The 22,921-nt window shown below is 40.7% G+C and overlaps 1 protein-coding gene across 1 annotated transcript in view; it reads right to left on the reverse strand.

Moving 5' to 3' along the window:
* Positions 1–22,921, reverse strand: part of LOC120538740 (latent-transforming growth factor beta-binding protein 1-like) — a 616,227-nt gene that overhangs the window by 28,705 nt on the left and 564,601 nt on the right. The window contains exons 27-29 of the mRNA XM_039768171.1: positions 17,591–17,803; positions 7,395–7,466; positions 2,240–2,368 (exon numbers count right to left, since the gene is read on the reverse strand). Of these exons, the coding sequence (XP_039624105.1) occupies positions 2,240–2,368; positions 7,395–7,466; positions 17,591–17,803 (414 nt within the window). The remainder of the gene's footprint in view (positions 1–2,239; positions 2,369–7,394; positions 7,467–17,590; positions 17,804–22,921) is intronic.

The following is a 22,921-nucleotide window of genomic DNA, read 5'->3' on the forward strand; positions in this document are numbered from 1 at the left end:
AGGCCTCACCAGTGCATTATAAAGGCTAAACAGACCCTCCTTGGACTTGTACTCCTCACATCAGGGCGCTATATAATCTGACATTCTGCTAGCCTTCATAATGGTTGCTGGCAGTTGATAGTGTTAAGTCCACTACGTCTCCTAAATCCTTCTCATAATGTGGACTTATCGATTTCCTGATGTCCCATTGTGTATTCAAACCTCACATTTTTAACTCCTACATGTATTACTTCATATTTACTGACTGTGGCTGCGTCTTCCAGTTTCCCAAAATCAAGCAGCTACTGAGTTGGCAAGGCGGGATCCAGCAAGAGTCAAACTCATGACAAAAGAAATTTCTCAGTCCAATAAAGTTCATTTTAAAAAGGTTCAGTGAAATTTTAAAAAAGGAACAAATCATAAAATTTCTGAAAAATGTTATTACACATGCAGCATAAAAGGCAAAAGGAGAAAAAAGGTTTCTGCTACAGTCTTAGCTTTTTCTTGTTAAACTTCAGTTACTTTCTATCCTTAAAAACTGCATTATTTCTCAATGGCTTCACTTAATACATTCAGTACGATCTGTAAGTATGCATGGTACAGTAAAGTTTGAAACTTTTTTGCCCTCTGTGCTTTACTAATTGCAAGGCAGATCATAAACTGAGATTAGTCTATAGTCAGAGGGTCAAGAAATAATTAGAATATTCCATTTATAGTTTAGCTTGTGGGGGATATAATAGATCCTCCCATTGTCTATGCTTTAATATACAGTATAGACATCCCCCGCGGTTTCGCCCGCGTATTAGTGAAACAGGACAGTGACGAGGGCCCCGCCCAGCTCTTTTACTCCTGACGTTACTCTTCCACCTCCTCTCGGCCTGCAGCCTCTGTCTTGGATTAGCGTGAATATATCTGCAAACTATGATTCTTAGCGCAATGAGAGAAGTCGTAAAATCAACTGGAGTGTTCAAGCAAATTATAGAAAAAGAAAAGATTTCAATCCGTTAAGTAGTTCTCTTGTTCGCTAACTAATCGGAGTTAAGGATATGCCCCGAGGCAGACGCATGAGTAAGGAGGGCCCCCCCCCCTTCACTGTAGCCTGATTAGTCTCTCTCAGATTCGCACTAATAAATCGGTACCGCAAGCGAACTATGATACTTAGCGCAATGAGAAAGTTGCAAAGTCAATGAAATGTTCAAGCAAATTATAGAAAAAAAAAGATCTAAATCCGTTAAGTAGTTTTCTCGTTCGCTAAGTAAGCAGAGTTAAAGTTATGCCCGAGGCACACGCGTGAGTAAAGAGAGCCCCACCCCCTCCCCGTAACCTGTTGAGTCTCTCTCGGATTCGCACTAATAAATCGGTACCGAAAGCAAACTATCATACTTAGTGCGATGAGAAAGTCGTAAAGTCAACGAAATGTTCACGCAAATTATAGAAAAAAAAAAGATCTAAATCCGTTAAGTAGTTTTCTCGTTCGCTAAGTAAGCAGAGTTAAGGTTATGCCCGAGGCAGACGCGTGAGTAAAGAGAGCCCCACCCCTCTCCCCGTAACCTGTTGAGTCTCTCTCAGATTCGCACTAATAAATCGGTACCGCAAGCAAACTATCATACTTAGTGCGATGAGAACGTCGTAAAGTCAACGAAATGTTCACGCAAATTATAAAAAAAAAAAAAGATCTAAATCCGTTAAATACTTCTCTCGTGAAAAGTGGACAGACATACAAACGGGTCTAAAAAACTATAAGAACTGTCATGCTTTGACCACGGAATTTTTAAAACCATTTCTTAGCGAGTACCTATGGGCCAAAGGTAACCTACATTCCAAATTTCAAGTCCCAAGTCCTTATGGTTCAGTAGATTTCATGATGAGTGAGTCACTGGTATTTGGCTTTTATATATATAGATGTGTGTGTTAATGTTAAGGTGCAGCAGTAGACCAACCCAGTAACAAACGTGATGAAAACACTTATCCCTGATGAAAATAAGTAAATGGTAAGAAGAGGGAAATATCACGATAAGACACTTAGCATGTTTACTTCAGATCAGGGTTATGGAGAAATGCAGCATATTGAGGAATAAGCAGACTCCACACACTGATAGATACTAGATTACACAAATTCAAAACTTGTGAACCTGAAAACTTGGTTTGAATTTAGCAAAAGAAAAAGAGAATCCTGAAGCAATGATTTGAATTTTCTGCCTGCAAAAGAAACAATAAATGCAGAAACTGAAGAATAACTTAAAAAATGGTTCTCTCATACCAACACACTCCAGCACGGTGGCATCATAGTAATAACCGCTGTTGCAGTAGCACGAGTAGCCGGGCTCATTGTTGATGCACAAGCCGTTTTTGCACACCCTTGATCCAAAGAGTGCACACTCATTGACATCTGCGAAGAGAAAGAATAAGATTAACTGTCAGTGTATGTCAAATGCCAGTAGAGTACTCACAATGGATATGACCAATTAAAATTCTGGAAGGTCTTCGTTTGAATAAACCTTATTAATTCTCAATATAGAGTGTCTTCAAAAGCATTTAGATCTGTGCACTTTCTTCACATTTTGTTACATTACAGTCTTGTGCTCAATCCATTTCATTTTTATCCCACATTAAGCAACACTCAGTATTTCAGAAGGACAGAACGAAAACAGAATTGTAAGTATTTTCGCAAATTTATTTAAAACAAAAAACTTAAGCATTCCATTGACACAAGTATTGAGACCCTATGTAATGGCACAAGTGCGTCTTGGTTATTGTGGAGATGTTTCTACACCTTGTGTGGAGTCCACCTGTGGTCAATTCAAATGACGGCACAGGATTAGGAAAGGCACATCCTTGTAACTAGAAGGTCCTACAGTTCAGCAAAATCCAAGTTATGAGGTCGAATGAATTTCCTGCAGAGCCCAGAGTCCTAATTGTGTTGAGGCCTGGATAAAAGCAAATTTGCAGTATTGAAGGTTCCCAAGAGCACAGTGGCCACTCAAATTCATAAATGGAATAAGTTTGAAACAACCATGACTCTTTCTACAGCTAAGCAATTAGGAAAGAAGGGTCTTCATAAGAGAGGTGACCAAAAACCTGAAGGTCAGTCTGGCTGAGCTCCAGAAAACCTGCGTGGAAATGGAAGAAACATTCAGAAGGATAACCATTGCTGCAAAACTCTACTAATCTGGATTTTACAGTAGAGTGGCCAGATGACACAAGAAAGCCTGCTTGGAGTTTGAGAAAAGGCACCTAAAGGATTCGTACACTGTGAGAAACCAGATTGTCTGGTATGATGAAACCTAAATTAGTCTTAATTCTAATCATCATGTCTGGAGGAGACCAGGCACTGCTCTTGACCTAAGCAATACCATTCCAATAGTGAAGCATGGCGGTAGCAGTATTATGCTGTGGAACTGGGGACTGGGAGAATCTTCAGGGTAGAGGGACAGCTGAACAGAGCAAAGTCCACAGATATGCTTAAAGAAAACCTGCTCCATAGCACTCTGGAACTCAGACTGGGCTGAAGGTTCACGTACCAACAGGACAATGACGCTAAGTGCAAAGCAAAGACAGCACAGGAGTGTCTTAGGATCAACTCTGGAATTGTTCCTGCCAGAGCCTGAATTTGAATCAAACATCTCCGGAGAGACCTGAAAATAGCCATCCACTGATGAGCTCCATCCGATCTGACAGAGCCTGAGAGGATCTGTAGAGCAGAATGGCAGAAAATCCTCAAATCCATGTGTGTGAAGCTTGTCGTGTCAAGCCCAAGAAGATTCAAAGAGGTTTTAATGAATTGCTGAGTGTGAGGGCTGGCTGGAAACATTATCCAACTGGGGCACCCTAGTAGTAGAAGGACCTGGTGAGGTAGTGTGCACAGGGCATTGTCTCCCCTGGATCGCTAGATGGCAGCCCCCCCACAGGGCATCATGGGAACCAGAGTTCTTTGGCTCAGGCCTGTGGGGTGCCATGGGTGTTGCCATGGAAGAGCTCCCTGACTGCGATTATGGGACAAGGGAAGTACTCCCAGGTGTCACATAAAAGAAGCTGCCTGCTTCTGCTCTGGATGCCAGAATTGGGAGGAGGAGGACAAAGCTTCCTTGAGAGAGTGAGAGAAGATGACAGAGTTACAAAGTATTGCTGTGCATTATTACTGAGACTGTAACTGTGGGTCTGCTGTGGCAAACTCTTCTCTGTTAGAGTTTCGCACAAATAAAAAGCCATGTGTTTGCAAACTTGCGTCCAAGCTGGTGTGTGTCAGGTATTTGCAGAGCTGCAGCTCCCTCTGGTGGCCTCATAATTAAAGCGTCTGAATATTTGTGTCAATGGGATATTTCAATTTAAAATTTTTAATAAGTTTGCAAAAATGTGTAAAATCTTGTTTTTCCTTTTCATTTCGGGGTATTGAGTTATGTATAATGAAGGAGACTAATTTTAGCTTCAAACTATGACATATAAACATGTGAAAAACTGACGGGGTTTCAATACTGTACTTTCTGAAGGTATTGTACTTCATTTCAGAGAAAAAGCAACTAACACTGGAAAAGTGAAAAAAAGACAGCTATAAGTCAGCATCTTAGGTGGCACCATCAGCAAATAAATACCTTCAAATCTAATGAGAACCTCTTACTTAGCAAATGTGTCTTTAAGAAATAGACATTTTTTTAACAAACGGCCCTATAAGCTTTGGAGGTGAATCTAATACACTCCCTGGACACTCGCACCCAATCACCACTCATTCACATCACACACACACAAGTTAAATTGATTCAAACCTGTCCAATTTATATCTATGCAATTTAATGAATCATCAAGCATATATTGCACAACATTCATCCTGGTTTTATTATGGCACAATCATTTAAATTTCTACTAGCTCTGCTACCCCTCTAAGAAAGGTTGAAATCTAAATAATCAAGGTAGATGACATGTCTTTGATTTGATGCATGCCTTGTCCATTTGGTTTTGTTTAATAGTATGCACCAGATCCTCTTCCCTCTTGCTGCATTTTTCCACTTTAGAGAGAGCCATCTGTTCTCGTCACTTCATCTTGGCGTTGCTTGTTGAACTGCTCACTCTTATAGTTGAACTGACTTGCTAGGAAAATACGGTGGTGGTCCCACAACCTTGGCCTGAGACTCTAACCTTGTCATGTCTGGGCTTGGGCTTCCCAACATGCATGTCAATTTATCGTTATTTTTCATTCATTCATTGCCAATTTGAAGTTATCAGTCATTGGCATTGCAGCTATAAACCTTGTTCATGTCACTATAGTGGGTGTAAGAAAGTCGGTACCATACTGTTGTTGCCACCATATAATGTAGGACAACAGAATAGGCCAATAAGACTAATTTTCTTCTTTTTCGACCCTTATTTTGTATTGAGTTTATTCATTTTTTTTATTTTTTGCCCCTTCTTCCATATGTTTTGACACACATGCTATACTTGTAATTTTATTCCTGTCCATCCAGTAGTTGATCTCTGTTGGACTTATTCAGTGTTAATATTTGTAATGGACAATGTAATGGGAAGTATTTTTATAATGCATGTAGTAATAAAACACATTCCATTTTCCATTCCAACAGATGGAGCATCACAAACATTAGTACTGCTTTTACAAATCCAATACCAAATGGCATATAACAGAGACACAGCAACCTGATGGATGCACAGACATTTGTTCTTTTATTAAGGTGGAGTTTTTCTCATGAAATAAAAAGCAGCTGTACCCAATCACATAACGTTTACTTCGCAGCCAGGAAGTAACACATTTCTGGAGTTGACATTTCGGCTAAAATAGAGCTGTTGTCACTACCCAAGTGATGCTTTAGATTCACTTTCCATCCCAATCACGTAAACAATAAATGGACTGGTCTGACAACACGAAACAAGAAGTACCAGAGCCCAAGGTACATCCTAAAAAGTCTTTTGATGGATACAGCAAGCTGCTGGAAATGTTCTATCACTCCACAGTAGCCAGTGTGGTGTTCTATGTTGCAGTCTCCTGGAGAAACAATGTGAGATCAAATGAAGCACAATGCCTGAACAAACCTACCAGGAAAGTCTACTCCATCACAGGGCACACCCCGGACACATTAGATGTGGAGGATGGTGGCAAAATCGGATGCCATCATGAAAAATCCTCTCGAATCCCTCAAGGGGGTGCTCTCTTGGAGCACTTTTAGCCACATGCTCATTCCACCACCGTGTGCTAAGAAGCACCTCTGGGGGTCTATTCTGCCCACTGTTATCAGCCGATTCAATGCTTCCTCCTGATGTACTCGTTAAATTCATTTTGAAATATCTGCACAATATACATGTATTTATTTATTTAGCTATCTATCGATTGGCTGTATTGTCAGTCTTGTGAGTATGTATCCTTCTTTTACATATTTCTGCTGCTGTATGCATCTGCATTTCCCCATGGGATTAATAAAGTTTATTTACTGTAATCTAAATCTAATCTAATAAACAGTGCTGTAGGGTAAATGGAGGTTCTTTACTAAAATTTAGTACTATAAAATCAGTTAGATTTTTTCTTTAATAAATTGATATTTTTTCAGGTTAGGGTTAGGTTAGGGTTAGACTATTATGTTATTACCTCTGTTCAACTAAAATGGAACAATTATCTTTGCCTTCCTCCGACACTCACCACCCTTGCAGATTCAATATGCTGGAACATGGGGAGGTACTGACACCCAGACACAAACCGCTTTATGGCATGCTCAGTGAAGCACTTAAATCTTCTAAAGGACATGCTCCCTGTCACATATGTGCACCTTAGGGACAACTTATAGGCTCAGGTGTTGGTAATTCCTTGCCAATCCACAAGGTGGCTTCCTCAACTCTACAGAATAGATGATGGACAACCTCACAACCTCTGATGTCCACTCACCTGGACCCTCCTCTTCCTTCCTGGCTTGCTTTTAACTAGAAGTGCCGCCATCTTGGACAGTCGAATCTGAGACTCGTGTCCTTAGAGAGATTTTTTGCTGAAAGCTTCAATTTATTTTTGTCTTTACAATATACAGGGTCATGGTGCCACCCCATCTTTATCTTATCCTATTTTACATCGCTTACAGAGAGACCCCAACTTGATATTCTGTTGCAGAAAAATCTATGTCAGAAGCCAAGCCAACTCGGGTCTACGAAAAGACTGATTTAGCTTTATGACTTCCCTCTTTGTAACCCTCTAAGGCTGTCTTTGAAACCATTTTGGACACAGAGTTCTGAACTGAAAGAACTTTCCTAGGTTGCATTGAGAATGATTACAATTTCATTTCACTTTTTGTATTTCACATCTGACACATTTTTTGAAATTTTGATGTCCTTTTCTGGTAACTATGCAGCAGTTTCAGGAAGATTATTGTCTCACAAGAAATTTCCAGTTCAAAATTTGTTGCATTTCACTTTGAAATTAAATCACTTACCTATGTATCTGAAGGGTTCTGAAGGTGACGGTATATAACCTCTTCCATGTGGACAAAGCGCCAGGTATTCAGCTAGAACAGAAGGACATCTGACAATAAGTGGCAATTCATAGTGTGACAGATATCAGCAAATTACAATGCCATCAATTAATATACAAGTGATTCTCAATCTGTGGGGCGGACCCCACTTGGGGGGTGCGAAGTAACAAAAAGGGGGGCGCGAAGATGTGAAAAAAAGAAAACAAGAATCGAAAATATGAAAATACATCTATTGAAACCAAAACAAATGAACTTAAACTACATTCTGATACTAGAAAAATAAATATAGAGTTAGATAAATGTCGATTAAAGTTAAGTAGGTATAATAAAATATGCATCTACTGTATGATATAAACTGCTCAAAAAAATTAAAGGAACACTTTGAAAACACATCAGATCTCAATGGGAAAAAGAAATCCTCCTGGATATCTATACTGATATAGACTGGGTAATGTGTTAGGAACGAAAGGATGCCACATCGTTTGATGGAAATGAAAATGATCAACCTACAGAGCCCTGAATTCAAAGACGCCCCAAAAATCAGAGTAAAAATGATGTGGCAGGCTAGTCCATTTTGCCAAAATTGAATTGCAGCAACTCAAAATTGTACGCAGCACTTTGTATGGCCCCTGTGTTCTTGTATACATGCCTGACAACATCGGTGCATGCTTCTAATGAGATGACAGATGGTGTTGTGGGGGATCTCCTCCCAGATCTGGACCAGGGCATCACTGAGCTCCTGGACAGTCTGAGGTGCAACCTGGTGGCATTGGATGGACCAAAACATAATGTCCCAGAGGTGTTCTATTGGATTTAGGTCAGGAAAGTGTGGTGGCCAGTCAATGGTATCAATTCCTTCATCCTCCAGGAACTGCCTGCATACTCTCACCACATGAGGCCAGGAATTGTCATGCACCAGGAGCCACTGTACCAGCATAGGGTCTGACAATGGGTCCAAGGATTTCATCCTGATACCTAATGGCAGCCAAGGTGCCTTTGTCAAGCCTGTAGTGGTCTGTGTGACCCTCCATGGATATGCCTCCCCAGACAATCATTAACCCACCACCAAACTGCTCATGCTGAATGATGTTACAGGCAGCATAATGTTCTCCATGGCTTCTCCAGACCCTTTCACTTCTGTCACGTGCTCAGGGTGAACCTGCTCTCATCTGTAAAGCACAGGGCACCAGTGGTGCATCTGCCAATTCTGGTATTCTATGGCGAATGCCAATCGAGCTGCATGCTGCTGGGCAGTGAGCTCAGGGCCCATTAGAGGACATGGGGCCCTTGGGTCACCCTCATGAAGTCTTTCTGGTTGTTTGGTCAGAGACATTCACACCAGTGGCCTGCTGGAGGTCATTTTGTAGGGCTCTGGCAGTGCTCATCCTGTTCCTCCTTGCCCAAAGGAGCAGATACTGGTCCTGCTGATGGGTTATGGACCTTCTATGGCCCTCTCCAGCTCTCCTAGAGTAACTGCTTGTCTCCTAGAATCTCCTCCATGCCCTTGAGACTGTGCAGGGAGACACAGCAAACCTTCTGGCAATGACACGTATTGATGTGCCATCCTGGAGAAGTTGGACTACCTGTGCAACCTCTGTAGGGTCCAGGTATCGCCTCATGCTACCAGTAGTGACACTGACTGTAGCCAAATGCAAAACTAGTGAAGAAACAGTCAGAAAAGATGAGGAGGGAAAAATGTCAGTGGCCTCCACCTGTTAAACCATTCCTGTTTTGGGGGTCATCTCATTGTTGCCCCTCTAGTGCATCTGTTGTTAATTTCATTAACACCACAGCAGCTGAAACTGATTAACAACCCCCTTTGCTACTTAACTGACCAGATTAATATCCCATAAGTTTCACTGACTTTATGCTATACTCTGATTAAAAAGTGTTCCTTTAATTCTTTTGAGCAGTATATTATTAATTAAAAAACAACAAATTGGTATTAGTGAGCTCCTTTCAAAAAAACATTAGGGGGGCGCGATTAAAACTGTTGTGAAAACTCGGGTCGCAAGTACTTAAAGGTTGAGAAACATTGGAATATACTATTTCTTTAAAAAAATAAAATGAAAAACACAGACTCAACACTTGGAGCTACAAAGCCTCTTCTTTAGCTCAGCAGTATAGGCTGCTTATGTGCCAAGTGTGTGGAAAGAGTGAGTGTTAAAATTTGATCCCATGTGGGAATGAGCCATAGCAGTGGTGGGCCTCACCTCGCTTACGAGTTTTTCTGCTCTGCTCATTGTGCCATCATCATTTTTGCCAGTAAGTATTCTTAGTTTTGGCCACTAGTTTGCTAAATCCTCCCATGATTCTGAATTTGTTTAATTGTGAATAACTTTCTCAAACTTGTCATGTTACAGCGCCTATAACGAGTATTAATCGGAAGTTTTCACATTTCATTTTTATACAACACGTGTGAGGTATAGTGACCCAAGTCAGTTTCTGTGAGTGTGGGCATATGTGACAAGTAGACAGCATCTCCTATTCCCTTAATATTCATAACCCTGAGCACCTGTCATGTTACAGTCCCTACAAGAAGTCTTCACCCTCTTACAAGTTTTATTATTATACAATATGAAATCACAGGAAATTTAAATTTGATTTTTTGATACTGATCAACAGAAAGACAAAACAATGTGAAAGCAAAAACAGATCTCTGCAAAGTGGTCTGAATTAATAACAAATATAAAACACAATTGATTTCATAGGAAGTTACCCCTTCAAGTTATTATTTAGATGACAGCCATGACAGCCTTCAGTCTGTGTGCACAGATCTCTATCAGTGCAAAATTCGAGAAAAGGTCTTTTGCGACACACCCAGGTCATTGTCATTGCAAAGCTTCAGTTTGTCCATGGCCAAAAAATGTAACGTAACTACACTTTTATTTTGGCTGACAGTACATGGCTTATCTCTGTAGATAGCGTGATCACGTGATGCACATGATTTGTTACGAATATTATTCCATCTCTGTCAAATCAATATCTGTTTATGAGTTCATTGATCAACATTTCCAAAACAATCCACCTTTTCCCGGGATGTGTGTGCCGATCTCTGCCTGAATACCATCTTCCTAGTGAGGAAGAACAGCTCACAAGCTCTCCTAAATGCTGGTGAATTTAGGGGCAGTTTCCTAAATTAGGAAAATTGATAAAATTCTTTAACTCCTAATCCTAAGTGTAGGACAAAGTTTGCCTCACCCTGAGATTTTTGAGCCAATTAGGACTGTTTTTCCTACTCTGAGATGGTTGATAAATACAGGCAGTGATTTTCATCTAAGTCACAATACTGACAAACACAACATTCAAACACTAAAAACACAAACAACTACAATTTTTTATATTTGCTGATCACATCCATCAGACAGGGACGTTCTTAGGCATAAGCGAACTACGCATTCGCGTAGGGCCCCGACTGCAGCCGTCTGTGCCAGTCCCTCACGTCGTGTGTCAGGATACCCTCCTCATCCTAAATTTTATCATTCTTTTCCGGATGTTTTTTTAGAACACCTTCCTGAGCTCCCGGGGGACTCAAACACCCCGGACCCCCCCTTCTGGGGCCTGCACATCCAAGGCCTGCACATTTTTGAACAGCGTAGGGCCCCACAAACTGCTAAGAACGGCCCTGCATCAGACATTCACAATGTGCTATAGAATAGTAAGTGAACCCTTGGATTTAATAACTGGTTGAACGTCCTTTGGCAGCAACAGCCTTTAACAAGCAGTTCCAGCACCTGTTGATCAGACCTGCACAACATTAAGGAGGAAATCTTTGCTGCAGAACTGCTTCAGTTCAGCCATATCCTTGCAATATCCAGTGTGAATGACTCTCTCTCTCACGTTAAGTTCTGGTCTTTGACTGGGCCACTCCAAAAGGCAGATTTTCTTTTTTAGAAGCCATTATGTAGAAGATGTACTATGTAATTGTCCTGCTGCATTACTCAAGTCTTCTTGAATTTCAGCTGGAGGACATCCAACCTGTTATTATTATGTAGGATACCTTGATAAAGTGATGCCAGGCTGTCCAGACCCGAGTCAGCAAAGCAGCCCCAAATCATGATGCTACCTCCACTGTACTAGACCATCGGGATGATGTTTTTATGTTGGTATGCAGTTCACTTTTGACACCATATGCATTTTGGAATATTCTTCAGAAACAATCCCACCTTAGTTTTATCAGTCTACAAACTATTTTCCCAATGGCATTGTCATGTTTCATGATGGCCTTTGGGAAACTACAAGCACGTACAGTTGTGCTTGAAAGTTTGTGAACTCTTTAGAATTTTCTATATTTCTGCATAAATATGACCTAAAACATCATCAGATTTTCACTCAAGTCCTAAAAGTAGATAAAGAGAAACCAGTTAAACAAATGAGACAAAAAATATTATACTTGGTCATTTATTTATTAAGAAAAATGATTGAATATTACATATTTGTGAGCGGCAAAAGTATGTGAAGCTCTAGGATTAACAGTTAGTTTGAAGGTGAAATTCGAGTCCGGTGTTTTCAATCAATGGGATGACAATCAGGTGTGAGTGGGCACGCTGTGTTACTTAAAGAACAGGATCTATCAAAGTCTGCTCTTCACAACACGTTTGTGGAAGTGTATCATGGCACAGACAAAGGAGGCATCAGGCTGGAAAAGGTTACAAAACCATCTCTAAAGAGTTTGGACTCCACCAATCCACATGAGACCAAAATAGAACTTTTTGGTTTAAATGAAAAGCATTCTGTTTGGAGAAAGGAAAACACTGCAGTCCAGCATAAGAACCTTATCTCATCTGTGAAACACGGTGGTGGTAGTATCATGGTTTGGGCCTGTTTTGCTGCATCTGGGCCAGGACGGCTTGCCTTCATTGATGGAACAATGAATTCTGAATTCTATCAGAGAATTCTAAAGGAAAATGTCAGGACATCTGTCCATGAACTGAATCTCAAGAGAAGGTGGGTCATGCAGCAAGACAACGACCCTAAGCACACAAGTCGTTCTACCAAAGAATGGTTAAAGAAGAATAAAGTTAATGTTTTGGAATGGCCAAGTCAAAGTCCTGACCTTAATCCAATTGAAATGTTGTGGAAAGACATGAAGCGAGCAGTGAATGTGAGGAAACCCACCAACATCCCAGAGTTGAAGCTGTTCTGTATGGAGGAATGGGCTAAAATTCCTCCAAGCCGGTGTGCAGGAATGATCAAAAGTTACTAGAAATGTTTTGTTGCAATTATTGCTGCAAAGGGGTCACACCAGATACCGAAAGCAAAGGTTCACATACTTTTGCCGCTCACAAATATGTAATATTCGATCATTTTCCTTAATAAATAAATGACCAAGTATAATATTTTTATCTCATTTGTTTAACTGGTTTCTCTTTATCTACTTTTAGGACTTGAGTGAAAACCTGATGATGTGTTAGGTCATATTTATGCATAAATTTAGAAAATTCTAAAGGGTTCACAAACTTTCAAGCACCACTGTAGCAAAGTTGTTTTTTTTTGGAGAGCAGTGTCTTCCTCCTTGGTGTCCTGTCATGGACACCATACTTGTTCAATGTTATGTGTATGGTAGACTGTTCCAATGACTTCTTCACACCTTTACCTGTTACACTGGGATTCTTCTTTATCTCATTGACCATTCTGTATGGTAACAATTCATCTTGGCTGGGTACCTACTTCTAGTGAGAATACTAAATTGTCTCCATTTATATAGAGTTTGTCTAACTGTGGACTAAGAATGTCTAAACTCTTTGAAATGACTTTGTCACAAGTCATGACTGTTGTGACAGGCAGCCACAGCCATTACCCAAATAGGACACCAACAGAATAGAAGAACCAGGGGAGTGAGCATCGGTGAAGCAGTACCTCCCCTGGTATGCTAGAGGGCAGCCTTTCTGGACGGCTGTGGCACCATAAATTCCTGCAGGGCATGCTGGCACTTGGAGTTTGGTGAAGTCCTATTGAGTTCTGTGGAGGCGGTCAGGGGGAGCTCCGGACCCCTATACTGGACTTCCACCATACGTGGGAGTGATATCCAGTTAACAGTGATGAGCCACCTGGAACCACTCCCAGGAGCAGAATAAAAGGAGCCACCTCGCTCCATTCAAGGAGCCAGAGTTGGGAGGAAGTGGACGAAGCTTGCCAGGAGAGGAGTGGAAGTGGCAAAAGGAAGACAGGAATGAAAGAGTGCTGTATTGTATTGTGCTTTGTGTACTATGCTATGGGGAGTGAGAAAAAGCGCTTCCCCATGGAAATAAAGTATGCTGTGTGCTGAACGTGGCTTCTGTGTCTGGTGTGTCCGGGATTTGAGGAGCTGTAGGCCTCCTGGTCGTCCACAAATGGCATCCCAGATGGGATGTCCTGGCCGTCTGTTGACAGGAAACCCATTAAAAAAATTCTTGTGACAAACTCGTGTCTCTGGCTGTCTGTGTCGAGGTTGTGGCAGCTGGAGCACTCCTGGTTTCCACACTGTACATCTTCTGAGATCCTTTTTTTTTTGCAAAGCATGCTTCACATCAGCAAATGCTTACTGTGAATAGTAAACTCCAACATGTTTGAGTCTATTTAATCGGCAGTGTAGCTCTAAACCACCCCTCCAGTCTCATTTCATTGGTTGGACTCCAGATAGCTTTTGTTGCTTAGTGGTTTACAAACTTTTTACAACCTACACTGTGATTGTTGTACTTTAAAATATGCAAGAACACTACATAAAAAAACTATAATAAATTGTGTGTTATTAATTAAAGCAGACTGTGTTTGTTCATTATTGTAAATTAGATAAAGATTAGGCTATATTTTAAGACATATTTACTGTATACTTAAATGCTCTTATTTCCAAAGAGTTCACAAACGTTTTCTTCCTATTGTATCCTTATCTCACATTTAATTCTTGCCTGGTCTTGTGTAGCTCAGTAAAACATCGGTAATCCAGCAGCAATTCCAGCTTTGAGTCTTCTTGGGTAAGTCTCTACAAGTTTTACACATTCAGATTTGGCCAGTTTATCCCTTTCTTTCTAGCAGAACCTCTTCAGCTCCATTTAATTGGACTGGAAGCAGCTATAAACTGTCACCTTCAGGTCTCTCCACACACATCTTATGGGATTTAAGTCTTTGCTTTGACTGGCCCATTCAAGGACACTCAGAGACTTGTCCCAATGCCATTTGTTTTCGCTGTATGCTTTGGGTTATTGTTGTGCTGAAAAGTGAGCCATCACACCAGTTTGAGTTTGTAGGCACTCTGGTGCAAGTTTTCTTCAGGGACTCGTAGAAATGAACTGCTTGTCCTGAACTGTGCTTCACCACAATTTGATCATGAAGGCTAACAGAGAGTTCCTTGAACTTCATGACCTGGCATTTGTTCTGACCTGCAGTGTGAATTGTGAGTTACATCGGTGCCTTTCTGAACAATGACCAATTAGTTAAATTTGCCACAGGTAGACACCAATCAAGTTCAAGATACATCTCAAGGATAACTAACCTCCTTGGCATTAACCACAAGCATGACTTGGCTCAGAATTCTATGTAAATGCAACTACTCAATGACTTGGGGGTGATGTGTAATGATCTTCTTTACAGTGTTATTGGATTGAACAGATGATTGAACACCTCAGATTTCCACATGACCGTCATCATCTAATTCTTTCACGTGAAGTCTGAAAACCATGAGGACTGATTCAGATCATTTGTGTTAGGTACAATGCCCAGTGGAGGCTGAGTGGTCTCGTGGCCTTGGAACCCCTGCAGACTTTGGTTTGTTTTTTTCTCTCTGGAGTTTTTCTTTTAGTTTTTTTCTTTCCTCCCGGCCATCGGACCTTACTTTATTCTTCGTTATTTAGTATTGCCTGATCTTATTTTTATTTTGTTTTTTATTTTTCATAAACGTTTCTTTCTTCATCTCATAAAACGGCATTTTTCCACATTTGTTGGTGGAGTGGAGCCTTCAACTAAAACACAATGGCATGTAAATGAGAAGCGTTAAAGCCAGTTTTAGAACAAACTGAAACTGAACCATTAGTTGGATAATGTGACAGTGATGACAATGTTAATTGGTCATCAGACATTAAAAATAACAATAATAATACATTTTCCTTATATACTGTAGCACCTTTCCTTTGCTGTAAGTGCTTAGTGATCGTGAAACTGATAAGTATGTCCCTTTAAGACCAAATAGCCCAGAGCTATATTTTAGCCAGGGTTCCTCCCCTGGCTGGGGTTTGCCTTATTTTATGTCCTATTTGTTTATTTTTGAGTTATTTATTTAGGTTAATATTACTTTTGTTGACAATTTCTATTATTCTTTGTTTTTGATTTTGTCTGTTATCCTTTGTTACGTGCCTTGTATCATTTTGGTGGTTTCTGAAGAGTTGGGACCACCTGCCCATCACTGCCCTGAACCCTATAAAAGTGAGGGTTTCACACAGTTCCTGGCAGTTTAATCAAATGGCGATTTTCCTTTGTGTTTCCTGTGTTGTGCTGCTATTGTGATTTTCTAGGTTTTGATGTTCTTCCTGTTTTTCGACCACTCACTTTGGATATGGTATTGGAATTTTGTTTTCCTTGGATTGCCTTGTGGACAACTCCTTTTTGTCTTTGTGCTCCACAGAGTCCTTTTTGTTACAGAACAATTTTAGATAATATTTTATTTATAAAGATCCAGTTTTGCCCTATTACTGGCTACTAGATCTTAATCCTCCCGTTAGTATTTTTGAGGCTAGCTGGGTCTGTTTTTACTCTCTTAAAAGGGAAACACCATTTTGGAGTTGCTGAAGCACAGTACCTAGTGAATTCTGCTACTTGAAGGTTCACCAGGGTGCAAGAAGGAGTGTGGCAAAATGATTGAGATTAAGCAGAAGGACAAGAGAGACGTCAGCCCCCTAAGCACTGTTCACAATGCAGCCAAGATCAATGTTTGTGTCAGGAGGAATGTGGAAGTCACAAAGCCTTGTGCTGTGACAGTCTACAATAACACGAGGGATGCGTTGATTGTGCAGTTCTGGCACTGATGTTCTATCCTCTGATGTGCAAGTAACAGAAAAAAAAACAAGATAAGTACTCAAAGAAACCCACTTCTACTGTTCCGATTGTGACGTCAGGCTGTGCATTGATGACTGTTTCTAAACATCACATGAAGGACGTGTGCTAAATCTGCATCAGTACAGCAGTGGACACCAACTATACCTTTCCTACTGTATTTACAGTGCCCACCATAATGTTTGAGACAAACACAAATTGTTTCTTGATTTCCCCCTCTGCTCCACAGTTTAAAATGAACCTTTGTGTTCCTTCTGTCCATTTACAAATCTCAATACAGTGTCAGAAGGTGTGTCATAAAGCAACACCTCATACACTAGGGGTGTCCAACTCCAGTCCTGTTGGGCCGCAGTGGCTGCTGGTTTTCATTCTAACCATTTTCTTAATTAGTGAGCTGTTTTTGCTGATAATTGACTCATTTTGCCTTCGGTTTAATTGACGTGACTCAGACCCCTTAGTTGTTTCTTTTATGTTAATGAGCAGCAAAACAATAATGAGACACAAAATAAGCCGCCACACGATTAGCTAACCTGAAAATAAAGAAAGGTGAAGGTCTCAGTCATGTTGGTCTGCTCAGGTCACCAAAACATCTTAACAGTGCTCTTAGAAAAACCAGAAAATCAACACTCTGCTATGGCAGAATGAGAGCAGCAACAAGTCATGATATTCAATAACAGCTTTAACTAACAGCAAGAATTTGATTCTCATTAAGAAAGTGGTTGGCGTGAAATTGATTGGAGTTTGAAGCTGTGATTTGGCTGGTCATCTGTTGGCTCGTTTCACATCTCATTTCTGTTTGGCTGCCATTTAATGTAAGAAACGAATCAATTCAGAGTACTGAATCCTTAAGAACAGGGCTATTAAAATGAAGGAAAGAGGAGTTAATTAGCAGTGAAAACTGGTCACTGATTAGGCAAAGGGTTAGAATGAAAACTTGCAGGCACAGTGGCCCACCAGGACCAGAGTTGGACACCCCTGTCATACACCCTCACACAGTATTAACTTCGTTCCTGGATTAAGACTCTTAACAAACAAAGCAAGGAGAAATCTGTTAAAATGAAAAGACTTTTTGCAAAGGTCGTTTAGCCCAAATGTCAGTTTTTGAACTTAATGAAAAGGTGAACATGACCTACCTGTCCCAGAGGTGGGGCAGGGGGAGATCTGACAGTTCGTTCCCCAGCCTACTTCGATCGTGCAGCAGCACTCCTGCTTGGTGATGTTCTGTGCCAGCACGTTGCTGCACACCATCGGGTCGTTGATGTTATAGTAGCAGTCGGTGACATTGGCTCTTCTCGGTGTGGAAGGATCCTCCCAGTTTATAACGCTGGGACTGCTTAATCCTAAATCTGAAAACAGAGGTAGAAAGTCATTTGACACTTGTGCTCCACATGACACGTACAGACTTTAAATTTCTAGAGTATCACAGTAAAATGTTTTAGCCAGAACAATATAAGCTAAATGTTGTTTATGTTAACTTTATCTCAAGATTTCTTTGCTGAGTCTGTTTATTTCACTTCGGCGGCCTGGGGGGCATCAGGCACAAAGTAGGAATGACGGCTGAAATGGATTCCCATCCATCATGGAATACAGTGAAGTATGAGTATGAAGTAAGAGTAGCCAATACACGTAACATGGACATCTTGTGCAACTGTGCTGCTGTACACGGGCTTTACTATAGTTCTGATGTAATGATATTTCTACGTACCATAATCTATTGTAAATCAAGCAAAGGGCACATCATAAAGGGTTGGCGCGCCCTATAAAATTATGAACAGTTAAATAGAAAAACTAAAATAAGGAACAACGTTGTCTTGTTCAGGCACTAGTCTTCTTCAGACTGCCCCAAGATGGCATCAGAGATGCTTTTCAAGGTGGAAGCCCAGAAGGGACGAGTTCGGGAGGGTGGAAGCAGAAAGTGATATCAGAGGTGTAAGGACAGCCAATCATCTATTCTGCATAGGGAGGAAGAGAAAAGGCATTAGCCGACAGCGCCACCTTCTGGTTTAGAGTGTAATCATCAACCAATAAGCCAGATAGATAGATAGATAGATAGATAGATAGATAGATAGATAGATAGATAGATAGATACTTTATTAATCCCAAAGGGAAATTCACATACTGCAGCAGCAGCATAATGATAAAAAAACAATATTAAATTAAAAAGTTATAAAAATGCAGGTATAACAGACAATGACTTTGTATAATGTTAACGTTTACCCCCCCGGGTGAAATTGAAGAGTCACATAGTGTGGAGGAGTAACGATCTCCTCAGTCTGTCAGTGAGCAGGACGGTGACAGCAGTCTGTCGCCGAAGCTGCTCCTCTGTCTGGAGATGATTCTGTTCAGTGGAGGCAGTGGATTCTCCAAGATTGACAGGTGTCTGCTCAGCACCCGTCCCTCTGCCACGGATGTCAAACTGTCCAGCTCGGTGCCTACAATGCATGCCTTCCTCACCAGTTTGTCCAGGCGTGAGGCGTCCTTCTTCTTTATGCTGCCTCCCCAGCACACCACTGCGTTGAAAATGGTGCTTGCCACAAACGGCTGATAGAACATCTGCAGCATCTTATTACAGATGTTGAAGGACACCAGTCTTCTAAGGAAGTATAGTCGGCTCTGTCCTCTCTTGCACAGAGCATCAGTTATTGGCAGTCCAGTCCAGTTTATCGTCCAGCTGCACTCCTAGGTATTTATAGGTCTGTACCCTCTGCACACAGTCACCTCTGATGATCACAGGGTCCAGGAAGGGCCTGGGTCTCCTAAAATCCACCACCAGCTCCTTGGTTTTGCTGGTGTTCAGGTGTAGGTGGTTTGAGTCCTGAGGTTGTCTCTCAAACACACGTGTGCGACACTATATAAATTACAATGGCAGCCATTTGTTTTTCTGTTTATTTGTTCGTCAATCACACAAAAACGATTAATTCGATTCTACACAAAATTTTACGTGTCCTTCCATTGGTCCAATGTAAAATATAAGCTATGTGGAATATTGGGAACTGGGATTAAAATGGGATGGGGTAAACTCAAAAAACAGTGCTGACTTAGGGACTACAGGTCCCATCATGCAGCACAAGTGCACTGAGGCTGATGCGAGGAACTGATCATCAGAATGCACAAAGTTTTGCTGAGGTCAAAGTTTTCATCTAAGGCCACAGGTACAATGTTATCTTCTCAATCAATTTGGACAACAGTTACATTGTCTATCAGGAATAAAGCTTTTCCTCTTATTATGGGTTGTGTTAGGCCATGTTGAATTTCTAAAAGACAGTTTTTTTTCCCACTGTTTGTTTATACCCAGGCAAAGTCGGGTACTATCTAAGTTTCTAATAATTTATCTTATTATTGATAAGGCTGCAGCTATTAAACTTGAGGTAACAAAGAGCCATGGAAAGAGAGCTGCTTTGCAGGTGGTCGCAGGTCTGCATTTTACAAAATCTACAGTAATATGAAAGTATGTCACGGTTCCCAAGATTCACAGCGAGCTTAGAGGAAAAAACAAATTAAAGGCAATCGACAGTTGTGAAAGATAGGGGCTACATGAAGCTGAAAATGCCTGTAAATACAACTTGTAATATGCAAATTCAATTCAGTTTATTTTTGTATAGTACACGTCATCCATGGAATCTTTAGTAGTGTCTGTAGTAGCTTTAGAAACTTTAGTAGGTCAGCATCTTGAGATCTTAATGTTCGCTGTGGTTTGTAAGTAATGATAGGACCCAGACCAGAAGATTTTATCTTCTGAAAAGCCCAGCAAACATCTGATTTACAAAACTGTACAAAATTCCTGTCTTGCTGTAGATTTTAAAGGCAGGTGCATTATGTGCAGAATGAACTGAGCTTATCTGGAAATGAGTTGTCAGTCAGCTATAGCGATTTCACTGACATAGCTGCTGACAGACTGCACACCTATGGGATGTGAACTGTGGAAACTGAGCTTCCTATGTGTCCCTGTATCTGCTCTCTCATTGATTCTTGAACAGTTCTCCATTGCCTGAATGAAACTGTTTTTACGAGTTAGGCCTTATTAATCCAAACGTTTGGATTTGACCATAATGGAGTCAGTGGGGGAGGATGGTGTGTCAGAGTGATTAGAGCTTCTATTTATTCACACAGCTTCACAATTCTACAGTTTCATTTTGGGCTTGTCACTCCCTGGGTTGAGTTTGCATGTTCTTCCCACGTTTTCTACAAGCACTCCTGTTTGCCCCCCACACTCCAAAGACAGGCATGTTAGGTCAACTGACAGTTACATATTAAGGATGTACATAAGTGGACCCTGAGATGCACTGGCATTTTTTAACATTCTTTAATTATTTAAAATACAGTTTCACTTTGATTACACTGGACCACAAAGACTTTGCTTCCCAAACACTTTTGAGCATATCTTTTGGATCTTGATCACAAAAATCACCTTTAAATTTTTCAGTTACATACTGTCAGTCAGTCATTTTCTAAACGGCTTCATCCTGAACAGTGTTGCGGGGGGTGATGGAGCCAATCCCAGCTACCAGAGGGCACAAGGCAGGATAAAATCCTGGACAGGGTGCCACAGTTATGTACTGTTTTATTGCAATTGTCCTCTGAAATTATAAGTATAAAGTACAACAACTACAACTGAAAACATTCATGGTGATCTAAAAGCTGTGGCACTGCTACCAGGAATGTAACTCGGATATACTAAATACTGTGACTGGGGAAGCCAGAATGCTTTAGAAGATCATTGTTCTGACTGCTGTGAGATTTTGTAACACTGTGTCAATACAAGTGATTCTTGACCTGTTCACCCCTCTACCTTTCGACATTGTAGAAATGACTTATTTTGAAACTTTTATTATTTATTTATGTATGTTTGTTCTTCTTGCTTTTATATCAATGTTTAACAATTTTACTAATGTGTTTGAGCTACGGGATGCCTGAAGTATCTATCTATCTATCTATCTATCTATCTATCTATCTATCTATCTATCTATCTATCTATCTATCTATCTATCTATCTATCTATCTATCTATCTATCTATCTATCTATCTATCTATCTATCATATAGTGCCTTTCTATCTATCTATCTATCTATCTATCTATCTATCTATCTATCTATCTATCTGTCATATAGTGCCTTTCTCTATCTATCTATCTATCTATCTAATAAAACATCATTATGAGTACACTGTAAAAGACAACAATCATTATCATTCCTGAATAGCCCACACACAATCATTTTAACTCAAACCCACTTAAATACATTCATCAGATTATTATTAAATACTCTTCATGCCAACATAATTTATATTGACAGGGCTACCTTGGGGTCTGCATACTAGAATGATATATCATCTTACTTAGAGCAGGTACACAAAAGGCAATACACAGTAACCAAAAAGGTTAAAAGTCTCAAAGTGATAGAAAAAGGTTTTCTACTACAGCGACTGCACTGGTCATAGGTGTTTTAGGTTGTTTTAGTGTGGAAGGAGATACTTTCATAAACAATGTGAATGTTTAAAAACGCCATTTTAAACTGAATATGTAGAATGTGGATGAAACCTTGGACTGCTGGAACTGAAGATACTCATGAACTTGAACTTGACCACTAACTGTTCAACCTAGCCATTGCTAAATACAAGTGATCTTTTGTCTGCATTAAAAGACCACAAGTATATTGTCTATCTTCTTGACATTTCATTCGAGCTTATTAAGGGGGCGGCACGGTGGCGCAGTGGGTAGCGCTGCTGCCTCGCAGTTAGGAGACCCAAGTTCACTTTCCTTGCGTGGAGTTTGCATGTTCTTCCCGTGTCTGCGTGGATTTCATCCGGGTACTCCATTTTCCTCCCACAGTCCAAAGACATGCAGGTTATGTGCATTGGCAATCCTAAATTGTCCCTGGTGTGTGCTTGGTGTGTGGGTGTGTTTTACTGACCTCTACTCTCTTTTTCTGTTTCTTTTTCCGGTTTCTTTGTGGTGGTGGCCTGCGCCACCTCCACCTACTCAAAGTATCATGATGCTCCAACAATGATGGATGGATTAAAAGACAGAAGTCTACATGACCATCATCATCAAGTCCTTCCGTGAGAACCCGAAATCCAAAGAGGACTGTTTCATTTATGTTAGGTAGAATGCCCAGAGGGGACTGGGTGGTCTCATGGTCTGGAATCCCTACAGATTGTATTTTTTTTCTCCAGCTGTATGGAGTTTGTTTTTGTTTTTTCTGTCCCCCCTGGCCATTGGACCTTACTCTTATTTGATGTTAATGTTGATTTATTCTGTTTTTCTTATTGTGTCTTTTATTTTTCTATTCTTTATTATGTAAGGCACTTTGAGCTACTGTTTGTATGAAAATGTGCTATATAAATAAATGTTGTTGTTGTTGTTATTGTGTGTGCTCTGCGGTGGACTGGCGCTCTGCCTGGGGTTTGCTTCCTGCCCTGTGCCCTGTGCTGGCTGGGATTGGCTCCAGCAGATCCCCGTGACCCTG

This window comes from Polypterus senegalus, chromosome 11 (genome assembly GCF_016835505.1).
Source record: "Polypterus senegalus isolate Bchr_013 chromosome 11, ASM1683550v1, whole genome shotgun sequence".
NCBI lineage: Eukaryota > Metazoa > Chordata > Cladistia > Polypteriformes > Polypteridae > Polypterus > Polypterus senegalus.